The sequence below is a fragment of the Asparagus officinalis genome, chromosome 1, assembly GCF_001876935.1.
Source record: "Asparagus officinalis chromosome 1, Aspof.V1, whole genome shotgun sequence".
Taxonomy (NCBI): domain Eukaryota; kingdom Viridiplantae; phylum Streptophyta; class Magnoliopsida; order Asparagales; family Asparagaceae; genus Asparagus; species Asparagus officinalis.
This window is the reverse complement of record NC_033794.1, coordinates 37,259,498-37,271,309: the sequence shown is the minus strand read 5'-3', so window position 1 is coordinate 37,271,309 and position 11,812 is coordinate 37,259,498. Positions and strand designations below refer to the sequence as shown.

The 11,812-nt window shown below is 40.9% G+C and overlaps 1 protein-coding gene and 1 long non-coding RNA gene across 7 annotated transcripts in view; one reads left to right on the top strand and one right to left on the bottom strand.

The window, feature by feature from the left end:
- Positions 7,113-10,418, top strand: LOC109822929. 2 transcript variants are annotated; one of them, XR_002242315.1, is made up of 4 exons: positions 7,113-9,440; positions 9,560-9,663; positions 10,063-10,084; positions 10,191-10,418. It is a non-coding gene; the product is annotated as an uncharacterized LOC109822929 (long non-coding RNA). The 2 variants fall into 2 exon arrangements; XR_002242312.1 differs by having other exon boundaries at positions 7,113-9,663.
- The window catches only part of LOC109822899 (urease accessory protein F), a 4,473-nt gene continuing 3,502 nt past the window's right edge, over positions 10,842-11,812 (bottom strand). For 2 of the 5 annotated variants that reach the window (XM_020389167.1, XM_020389173.1), the window contains 2 exons: positions 11,563-11,812; positions 10,842-11,116 (listed from right to left, as the gene is read on the bottom strand). The exon at positions 11,563-11,812 is cut by the window's right edge and continues 464 nt beyond it. In XM_020389167.1, the coding sequence (XP_020244756.1) occupies positions 11,032-11,116; positions 11,563-11,812 (335 nt within the window). In that variant the 3' untranslated portion in view covers positions 10,842-11,031. The other 3 variants (XM_020389180.1, XM_020389188.1, XM_020389196.1) reach the window with 3 other exon arrangements.

Here is an 11,812-nt window from a genome sequence, read left to right as displayed (position 1 = left end):
GAAGACCACCGAATATCATGATACCCGCTAGAACCGGGAGGTCTTGTGATTGAGAGGTAATATCCACACGGAACTCGCTCAGCATCCGTTAGTAAGAATCCGCAGGCGACATCCTTTCGCAGCACCACGGCCTGTCCCCCCTCAAATGAGTGAAAGAATATTGCGAGTAATGGAGGTGAATGGTAGACAATGAGAGTCTCACTCATCAAGGATTCAGGGCCAGTGTTCCTCGTAAGCGGTCAGCGCGTATCAGGTCCTCCAGACACGGATCTCCGAACAAGAAACTTCGCTTTCCTTAAAGCCTGAGTAGAGGTGGAATCCGCGGTAAAGGAGGCATCCGTAATAAGCTGGTGCAAGCAATGACGCTCTCCTTCCCGTATCAGACGACAAGATTCATCGGAACGATCTCTGTCAAACTGAGGGAGTGGACTGACGGCCTGCCGGATGGAAGCTGAAGAGAAGACCTCCCGGCTACAACCAGTATTGGCATGAGGAGGAAGACTGCTCGAGGGGAACTCGACTGTAACAAAACACAAGAACGGAGTCAGAAAATCCATCTCACAAGAGAGCGAACTAAGTCATCCACGGGGGCAATTGGAGTGACGATTTTGAGTGTCCCACACTGAAAGAACGGTATGCGTCATCACGTAAACAACGTGGTAACATACACCGACCTACAAAGTGTAAGACAACACAATATCGCCCCAATATACCGGAAGACTTGAATTGGCCAGGCAAAACAAGTCCTGAAGGAGGATGTCGGTTCTTCCCGAATGACCCGCGAAGGGGCCAAGCGAGGATACAGCAGAGCCACCAAGTCTGAAACCTCGACCCCCGCGAAGGAGGATGTCGGTTCTTCCCGAATGACCCGCGAAGGGGCCAAGCGAGGATACAGCAGAGCCACAAGTCCTGAAACCTCGACCCCCGCGAAGGAGGATGTCGGTTCTTCCCGAATGACCCGCGAAGGGGCCAAGCGAGGATATAGCAGAACCAACAAGTCCGAAACCTTAACCTCCGCGAGAGAGGTATCGGTTCTTCCTTAATGACCCGCTAAGAGGTCAATCAGGGATACAGAAAATGTAAATTCTCACCCCCAAAGGAAAAGATCGCGGGGGAGGATGTCGCAGGGACCTCTTCCTCGCTGTGCTGCGAATGAGAACGACTCCTTCGAGGTCGAGGTCGGCGTGGAGACATTGAAAATCTGCAATAAAAAAAAGCAGCAAGTCAGGTACAATCTAAAAATGAATACACAAAATTTAAAAAGAAAATTGAGAACTTGAACTTAAATCCTATGAGTAAATAGGATCTTATAGTTGAAGTCCAATTAAACCTACAAATTTCGTGCACGCAAACAATAGATGTCGTTTTCACGATTAATTTTGGTGAAATACCCAAAATACCCCTCGTGTTCAAGGCCAAATTCAGGTCAAGGACATGCGCGATCTGGGTCATGATCATCATATTCGATCATCTAACACCCCGGTACCCCACAATTTTGGTTAAATTTTGCAAATAAACCCTTTTGCAGAATTTAGCCAATTTTGCATAAAAACCCCTCCACAAATTTTGGTTTGGTCTCCACATGCCTTTATCAAAATTTTATGCCGTTATCAAAATTTTGATCATGAATTTGTGGTCTAAACTCCTTGGATTTCAGCCATAAATTCGCTGCCTTTTTGCAAATAAGCCCCTCTAAGACATTTATGGGCTGTTTTGCAAATTAACCCCTCAACAACTCTTGCATAAAGCACCCTTCACTTTTCTTAATAAAATGGACATGAATCCAAGCCTCAAAATTTCAGTTCCATCTTTGCATAAAAGTCCCCACGAATTTCAGTCCCATTTTGCAAATAAGCCCCCCCAAATTCCAACCCATATTTGCACTATTCAGCCCCAAAATTTCAGCCCCTAATTCGGCCACCATTCAAAACCCCAAATCAAATTTTGGTTTTCCCCCAAGAATTTCGGCCATCTATATATATGCATAAAAAAAAAGGCAAGAAATCAAAACTGAAATTACAACAAGCCATGGAAGAAAACTTACCCAAATTTCAAGAAGAGTGGAGCTTGAAGAAGAAGAAAATCCCAAACCCTAGCTTGTGGGGAGATGAAAATTTCGGCCAAGGTTAGGGGTTCCCTTTTGAGGCTTTATCTTATCAAAGTTAATGGGTTTTGGGGAAGAAGACTTAGAGAGATGGGTTTAAAAGCCTTAGAACTCTTGAAGAAGATGGAGTTTTAGAGAGGTAGAATCAAAAACAAGAAAAAAAAAATAAAGGGGGGAGGCGGAAGTTTTTTGCTGGAACCGGACAGAGAAAAGGAAAAAGAAGGAGAAAGGAAAATTAGGTTTTGGGGTTTTAAATGGGCTTGAACCGGCCTGAACCGGACCCTGACTTGAACCGAACCAGTCTGGACCGAACCAGTCTGAACCAAATCAACCGGAGCGGACCAATCCTAGCTTGTTGATTCGCATGCGTGTGAACCGCGAAATGTGGGTTCGCGCGTGTGGAGAGGTCCGGGGATAATTCATATGCATTTCGAACCTCTTTTCGGATATTTTCGATATATTCGACACCTGTATTCATACTCCAATGAGAATACGAGTTTAAACTATTTCTCACAGTTGACAGGAAGTTCCTGGAAAATATTATGTATACTCCAATGAGAATACGAGTTTAAACTATTTCTCACAGTTGACAGGAAGTTCCTGGAAAATATTATGTATAATATTTTTAAGGATAACCCGTCAACCTCCGATGGGTACACGAGGCTAAACTAATTCCCGAAACTCCTAGGAGCACACGAGTATAAACTGGTTCTCCTCATGTTGGTTCGAAACCCTCGGGTCAACGCCGGTCAACGCGTAACCCTAGGTCAACGCCATTCAACGCGTTGCGACCAAAGTCAACGTTTGACGATTCGTAACCCTGGGTCAACGCCGGTCAACGCGTAGCCCTAGGTCAGCGCCAGTCAACGCGTTGCAACCAAAGTCAACGTTTGACGATTCGAAACCCTAGGGTCCACGCCGGTCAACGCGTAACCCTAGGTCAACGCCAGTCAACGCGTTGCAACCAAAGTCAACGTTTGACGATTCAAAACCCTAAGGGTCCACGCCGGTCAACGCGTAACCCTAGGTCAACGCCAGTCAACGCGTTGCAACCAAAGTCAACAGTCGAGGATTCGAAATCCACACAAGTCAACGTTTGACGATTCGAAACCCTAGGGTCCACGCCGGTCAACGCGTAACCCTAGGTCAACGCCAGTCAACGCGTTGCAACCAGAGTCAACATACTGTGATCCGAAACCCTAAGTCAACACAATGTGACGGATGTAGTTCAAAGTCAACTCAATGACACGAGCCAAACTCGATTCATCAGCTGCAGACTCGAGACTCCGACGACGGCCCGAAGCGATAAACGGCAGTGCCGAAAAGAACTTCGGCTATTCGTCAAAGCATCGAATAGACCGAAATCGAAGTGATGCAAAGAGTTGAAGCTAACTACAGGTCCTTTACGCGCGACTGAAGGCTAGGACGGGGCCAATACACATCCAAAGTATTTCCAGGCCTCTTCTATAAAAGGAAACCGAGTCCGACGCTTTGGAGGGGGTATCATGTAGGCATCGAAAATTGCCTATCGGTCTCCACGAACGGTTCAGTGTTAAAGAGGGCGACGATGAAGCGTTACAATCTGATTCCACGAGGAGTTCAATTGACGTCATGAAGCGATTGAAGTGAATCGACGAAACTACGTGAGGCTGATAACTTCGTTTAACAACGAAGACCCGGGCCACTCGGGAACGGCCGCGATAGTTCCGAAAAAAAAAAAGGACAACGCCCTTTGAGTCTCGGTTCATGCCACAGGCATCCAACAATGGAGGCTGATAGAACTCTTGCGTCCGCTTCCAACGGCACTTCGATCACTAAAATCCAGAGTTGCGACGAAGAATTTACGGGCGGAAGGCAGACAAATGCACCTCAACGGAGCGTCTCAGAATTTCAGAGAACACCCAGAGGTGTCTCCAAAATTCGCGAGACACCCCAGAGGTGTCTCAAATTCGAGACATGCCCAGAGGTGTCCTCCAAATGTGGAGACACCCCAAGAGGTGTCTCGCAGAATTCGAGACACCCGCATGAGGTGTCTCCAGAAGTGGAGACACCCCAGAGGTGTCTCGCAGAATGTGGAGACACCGCAGAGGTCTCTCAGAATTCGAAGACACCCCAGAGGTGTCGCTCCAAAATTTCGAGACACGCCCAGAGTGTCTCGGATTGTGGAGACACCCTAGGGTGTTCTAGGCTTTTCTAGACACCGCTACACCCCCTCTTGCTATAAATAGTAACCATTGGCCTCGACTTTTGGCATAGATCTGGAATTTTGAGAGAAAGAGGCGAAAGCCGCTGCTGGCAGTGAAGAGTGATCGAGCAGCTTCAGGGGAATTCTTCATGCAGATCTTCATCACCCGTCCGATCCTTAGTATTAGCCCTTGGCGTTAATACTAAGAAGAGCTAATATCTCGCTTTATCCGAGATATACGCTTCAAAGCTTCTAGATCCCCTCGCGGATCGACGAAGCTCTGTCCGATTTTTCTGGATCAGAAGTTTCTAGATCTCTCGCGGATCGACGAAGCTCTGTCCGATTTTTCCGGACCAGATCTGATTGCTAGGTAGTCCACGGATATTGACGTCCCCGTCACAGGCCAAAGACCCACGCAAGCAAGAGACCGCAAACCAGGATCTTGTGTTTATTTTCGAAAAATTGTAATTTTTATTTCTTTGTTATTTGAATTTCATTTGTAACGATTGAAGTTTAATGAAATCAATGATGAAGGCAACTTTTTCCGAAAACAGTTAGTTTATCAGAGAGTGAAAAATGAAAGAGTGAAAGTAGCTCTTGTTTATCACTTTTGACGTTTGTTTCATTGAAGGTGCATATAAAAGTGAAATACAAAAAAATTGCCATGTAAAATTTAATGCAAATTCAAGTTTTCCTAAAAAAATGCGTATGTCACGTAAAAGTGAAAAAATAGAGACCACTTTTAACTAAAAATAATTTTTTTTTATTTCTTTATTTTTTTTGCTGCTGGTTAAGAATTTTAATGTTCACTGCTGTTGGAAAAATTTTAAGTTTGGAATATGATATTTTTTTGGAGTTCTTTATATTAGTTCTTCAAATCTTTATTTTTTTAATTAGTTCCTCAATTTTATTAAAATTTTGTCAAGTCCCTAAATACTTATGAAATGTTGCAAAACTGGGCCCTTAATCATTGAAATTGCTATTATGTCCTACAATACTTTTAAGTTGCATCAATTTAATCAATTTAGTCAAGGATAGTAGTAACAAAATACAAGAATGGAGGGACTTAATAGCAATTTCAATCATTGGGGGTCTAGGAGACTTTGCATGATTTTGTTCCCTGAACTGTTATGCTATATATTAAATTTTATATTTTGCTTCTAGTTTTGCTAGTTGTTAACATGATCCGTGAATACTTTTAATTGTAGTTACCAAAAAAATAGGAAAAATTGCTTCAAGGCTCCAAATCCCAACTTTGGATGTGCCCCAGCCCCCCCCAACTTTCAAAACATGTGCGTAACACCCCCCCCCCCCCCCCCCCCCCCCCCCCCCCCCCCCAATACCCACATGGCTACCCCCCCGCCCCCCCCCCCTTTTGTGAAAAAATGTGTCAAGCCCTCTCCCAATTCTCATATAAACTCCAACACAATCCCCATTTACCCTCCCTACACCCCCTCCTCTCCTTTGTTCCCTGCTCGCCGCCCACCTCCCTCCCAGCCTCGCGCTCCCTCCCTCCCCTCCCCCGTCTCCCCCCCCGGGGACACTCCCCCGCCTCCCTCCCCCGTTGCACCTCCCCCTACACCTCTCTCCTCCTCCTCCGGTCCCCCTCTGCCCCCTCCCCCGCTCTGCTGCAGGCGCCGTCCCGAGGAACTTCGCATGGGCACAATAATGTTAACTCTTTTATGTAACATATTAACTCTTTTCTGTAACATGTTAACTCTTTTCTGTAATATGTTAACTCTTACAGCTAACATGTTAGCTGTAAGAATTAACATGTTAGCTGTTAGAGTTAACATGTTAGCTGTAAGAGTTAATATATTAGCTGTAAGAGTTAACATGTTACAGAAAAGAGTTAACATGTTACAGAAAAGAGTTAACCCACTGACATGAGAAAGAGGAGGGTAAATTCGGGATTTAAGTTAGCTGACATGTCTAATCATGAGCTGGCATGTCTAATCAACTGCTGGCATGAGCTGGAATCATGATGGAGGGAGCTGGAATTATGATGGAGGCGCCTGGACACATTTTTTTCAAAAATAAGGGGCTAAAGAACATTAAAAAAATAGGAGGGGCTGGGGCACATTGAAAATTCAAATTTGGGGTCTAGAAGCATTTTTCCCAAAAAATATCCAAAATATGATATGATTTTGAGGGAATTAATAAATAAAATAAATTACCACATCATCTTCACTTCTTTACTGTTTAACACTAATTTGCTTTTGTAAACAAGCACTAAATTTTCAGTTGTATGCTTTCGATTTGCCAAACAGCCCCCTTGGGGTGCATAAAAAGTACTGCCATGGTATTCAAGTTTTGGTGTAACAACATTGGGTCGGATTCAGTTGGAGGATTGTCAGCGCGGTTGGCCCTGAAATTTATCTCTCTCTCTCTCTTGGGAATCGCTCCAAAGGAAAGAATTTCCCCCCATTTTGCTTTCTATTCATCTATTTCTAGGGTTTCATTGTCGTTAGTTTCACAATCCCTGATTTTCTAGGGTTTGCTGTCATTGATCTGTTGGTTTTATTATATTTCATTATAATTTTCTATGATTTTATGGTTCAACGTGTTTTAAGTTTTCGATGGTCATTGGATTTTGTTAATTTTTGACGCTAGGGTTTTTTTTCCATGCTGATTAGCCTAGGGTTTCAGGGTCGGGAGCTTTCCTTTTTTGGGGATTTAAAGCTCAATTTTGTTGTTAGCACGAGGTGGAGAGTTTTGCTATTTAAAAAAAAAATATATATATATATATAATATATATATTATATAATATATAAATAATATATATATATATAGTATAGTATATATATATATATAGCTGTTCTGTCGCTCTTAACTGTTGTCAGTGGCTCATGTAGCGTTGAAGGTTTTACTTATCATTGTAGAGTATTGTGTCATTTTTATCTCATGTGTGTAGTGTTTCTTTCTTCGATATGTTTTTCCTATCAATTTAAACATATTTAAATTTTATGAGAGCCAATTTGGTAGAGTTTAGTTCATATATGGTTTCTCCTTAATAACAACATTAGTTCCCTCCTTAATATGCCCCATTTGATGGGTGTGAACAAAATAGATGTACAAGACGTCAATAAGACTTCCATAACCTTCGTAATCAAGGACGTAATCAGGATCAGCAGCACTATGTGTTCTGTGGAACTGCACACCGTGGCGGAATTAAATTTTTTTTTGTTTCTTCAATATTGTGTATTATAAAATTTGAATGGATATTAGATCTGTGTGGAGAAGTTCTACGGTTAATTATTACTGGTGTGTGCCCTGTGCCAAGCACGACCCCCTATTTGTTTTAAGCATTGCATCTTGAACATGCCTCCCTCTAAGGTTTAATACGTTTGATTTGATTATTGTATGCTTAAAATTAGAAATCATACTTACGGGTCTATACTTAAAAGGGTACCGTTCATGATATAATAATTTACTGTAGCATGAACAGTATAAGAGTGAATACTTTGCACAACATGTCAATAGGACTACTGTAGATTTATTAGCCAGGTGTTTATTTCAAGCAATGGATGATCAAAGAAGCTCCCAGCTTGACCTATAATAACTTAGCCAACTAGGATGAAGAAAGTCAATTACTCCCTAGACATACTTGTCCTTGGTTTGGATAGCTTGTTAGCTACCCTCTTTATACAGCGCCACCCGTATTTCTCCATTTCAGAATTGTAGTTTATTTGATGTTTCCGCTGCAATTATGCTATTAGGCTACATGTCTACGTTTTTTGGAAGACGTTATTGCCAATTTGTCATGTACACCATCCATCTCATTATAGAAGAAAAATGTTAAATGAACGACATTTTTTGTCCTACAAGTGGAAACTGGGTCATGAGGAACTCCACAGGTGACTCTTTCGAGTGCACTTGTGTCTGACAACTGTAATCAAAAAACAAGGATTCCTCAATAGAAATTTTCGTGTTTTAAATTCTTTATGTTCAATTTCTCCATAATGGGATTTATGTTATAGATTCTCCTTGTTCAAACCGAGAAATAATCTGAACTAGGTAAGCTATCTATGTACCATGGCTCCTTATCTTTGTCATGTATTTCTTTTTCTTGGTAGAAGAAATCTTGTAAAGGACTTCATTTGTCGTGCCAAGGATTATAGTATTTGTACTGTACACTATACCTTTGGCACAATTAAACAGGACAATTAAACAGGAATAGTATCATGTATGCAGTTTGACATTGTTTCTTCCACGGAGATGGCAAGTTTCAAAAATACTAGCAATGTCGATTTGCCGAGCCCGAAATAAGAAAGAATGAAAAATTTAGAGCTGGTTAGTTAACTGAACTTGTATCCCAAAACGACTATAACAAGGGGATTTTCCAACTCTAGTGTTTGTTTATACAAGGGGAGTAATGATAGGATTCCTTGCCTCATTATTCAGGGTAATCTTCTCTTTTTGTCCCACCATCTGAGAACTGTACTACATTAATTCTCACTGTTGATAATCTTGCTCATACATGACAAACGGCTAGTCACACAGACACGGCTACAGATGTGGGTACAGGACAAAACCAAATTATAAAAGATAGGGTGCGGGAATAGGGCTATGTGTGTAAGTATATATGTGTATATGCATGCATACATGCATGCACCCATGCATATAGTTGCACACACGCGTGCCATACAGGCACGTGAGTGTTTGCATTAAAAAGAGTATATTTCTAGATTATTGAACCTTGTGGTGCATAACTTACTCAGCTTCACACCAAAAACAGTTTGTGCTAGACATGAATTAATTTCTATTGCGTTATATGACTGAAGACAAGAAGTCTTGTGCTTCGACATGGATTTTCTAAGCTTATGTTGCAGAACCCTTTGGTTTCATGTTTAAACTACACTATCTCATGTTTTGGTAACCTTTCACAACCTATTCATTTGGAAACGTTAAAATGCAAGCACTGTGATCTGCAATCGTGTGTGGTTCAGCTAATTAATAATATTCTATTCCATATTTATCCTTTTAATGTATATGCTATTTCCTTATAGATGATTCTTAAAGGTGATCTTATTCTGAAGAATTTAGACTAAAGGATTTGAATTTTAACAGTGACATTAAAGTGCAGTTGAACAATGGGTAAGAGGAAATCAAGGGCAAAGCCGCCTCCAAAGAAGCGGATGGACAGGCTGGGTACTGTCCTCTGTTGATTATCTTTTGAGATCTTAAAAATTATCCTGGTGCTGGATATTTTCCTATACAAGCTGGGACTGTTCTCTGTATTCAGTGTATTGTTCCCTTTTTGTGCTAAGTTTTGCAGGCACAATGTTTGTTATTTTCTTCAGTGATATGAAGAACTTGATTGGTGAAGCCGCGTGCAGGATTTGCAAAGAAAGTTTCAGCACTAGAGTCACTGGTAAGTTGTGATTGGTGATGTATTATAGTGATATTTAACAGACCAAGATCTAAATATTGCTAATTTTCTGAATTTGGCAGAAATTATGGTTTTTTACATGTGGACTGCTTGAACATAAAAATGTTACCTTAAAAGATTTCAAACTGCGGAAACTTTTTCATACCTATAATTTGCTTCCAATCCTTTTCAGAGTTAGGTTCCTTAAAAGAAAATAAGTGAACTTGAAAGAATCATGAGAATTTTGTCCACTCTTCGGATATCTTGGAGGTTTTTTTTTGTACCATACCACTATGTATTGTGCTATTAGTGCCGTCTTGTATAGCTGGTGCATTACCATGTTTCTGTTATCGGTCATACTCTGTATCCTGATCATTTCTTTGCTTTCTTCTTTATTTGCAGGGCTTACAGAGCCTATCAACATGTAAGTTGCGCATTTCTTGTTCATTTACTTTGTTCTATCTTAGTTTTATTTGATGATCAATAGTTTTCACAGAATTCTGAGTTGGAAACCAATTGGAATTATGCAGATACAGTGAGTGGATAGACTGAGTGTGAACAACCTGGAAGACGATGTTGCCTAACCGAACAGTCTTTTCAAGATGGAGAATGCTTAAAACTGCGACTAGCTAGTTTCGTATGCTATTTGCGCTCTAGTAAATGCAACATACGTATGCATACTGTGAAAACTAGGGTTGTGAGTTGTAACATATTTCCGAATGCTAGAATATAATAAATGTACCAGGGTGTTTTGCTTCTATGTTATCATGTGAAGTATACGTTCTCCCCATTTTGTCCATCTGCTTAATTAGAGATCCACTTGATCCTCTACTTGTGGAGTGATATGTTTATGAAAACATAGAAGATGAGGCCTTCAGGTGAGGAGCTATTTAAAGTCTTTTATACGCTGCAACATAGGGTTTAATCTACTGGAACAGTCAAAAGGGTTTATAATTAATCGCACATAAGGCCCCTACAGTATCGCAACCTGAAACTGATTACCATGTAGTTTGATTTTAGTAGATAAGACCCCCTTGATAATAAAAAAAAACTCTCTTTTCCTCTTTGTGATGTTTTTTTTTTTTTTTTTTTTTTTTTTTTTGGGGGGGGGGGGGGGGGGGGGGGGGGAGGTAAAAAAAAAACTAAGAGTGGTTTTGCACAAAAATACTATAAACTAGATATGAGGCAAGATCACACAAATGGCCACTGTAATAATAAATTTTTCACCTATAGTATACAAAATTTGGTATCTAGTATTTGACATTGTGATACTTTTATGAACAATAATCAACCTTGTTGAGTTTATAGTATGAGATATACCGCAATGGTCCTGCAAGTTGAATAATCCATCTTTGAAAATTCTCCTTAGTATCAGGTATTGTATCCATCACTCGATCGAGCAAGCACCACTAAACCAAGGACAAGAGCCAAGACGAAATGACTGAAGAAGATCTGTCTAAAGATAGAAATATACATACATTAGCAATATATCTCTCACTCGTCATTCATTTAAAGGTTAATTGCACATAGAACCCAAGTATTGCAATTTTGCACTTACCATCCATGTAGTTTCATTATCAATGACAGATCCCCTTAGTTAAAAAATTTCAATTCTTTTACCCAGGTGAAATTTGGCAGATATTGCACTTGGGTGAAATTAGTGAGTTCATCTGAGGGTAAAAGAGTCCAAAAAAACCTTGGGGGTACATCTGGAACAATGAAACTACAAAGGTAGTAAAAGTGGAAAATAATGACACTGCAGGGGTCCGTGTGCAATTAACTATTCATTTAAACCACAAGAGGACCTTCACAACATTTAATGCTTCAGTCAGTTATCATCAATCTCTAATCACATCATTCATAACACTCTTTTAAGAGCAAAACATTCTTGAAAATAAATACCCATGACACCCTTGAACTGTATCAATCAAAGGAGAAGTCAGGCAAGCATCTTCAACATCTCTATCCATCCATTTCTTCACCAACTCTTCACCAACACCAGCAGCAATCTCATGCTGCAACACCGAACCTCCAATGGGCCCCACCAAATTCAGTCTCGTCGCAGCTGAGACAACATCTCTCATTGTCATAAACATGTACGCCCTTTGAGCAGTACTACAATCAAAACCAAGAAGCCCACAAATAAGTCCAA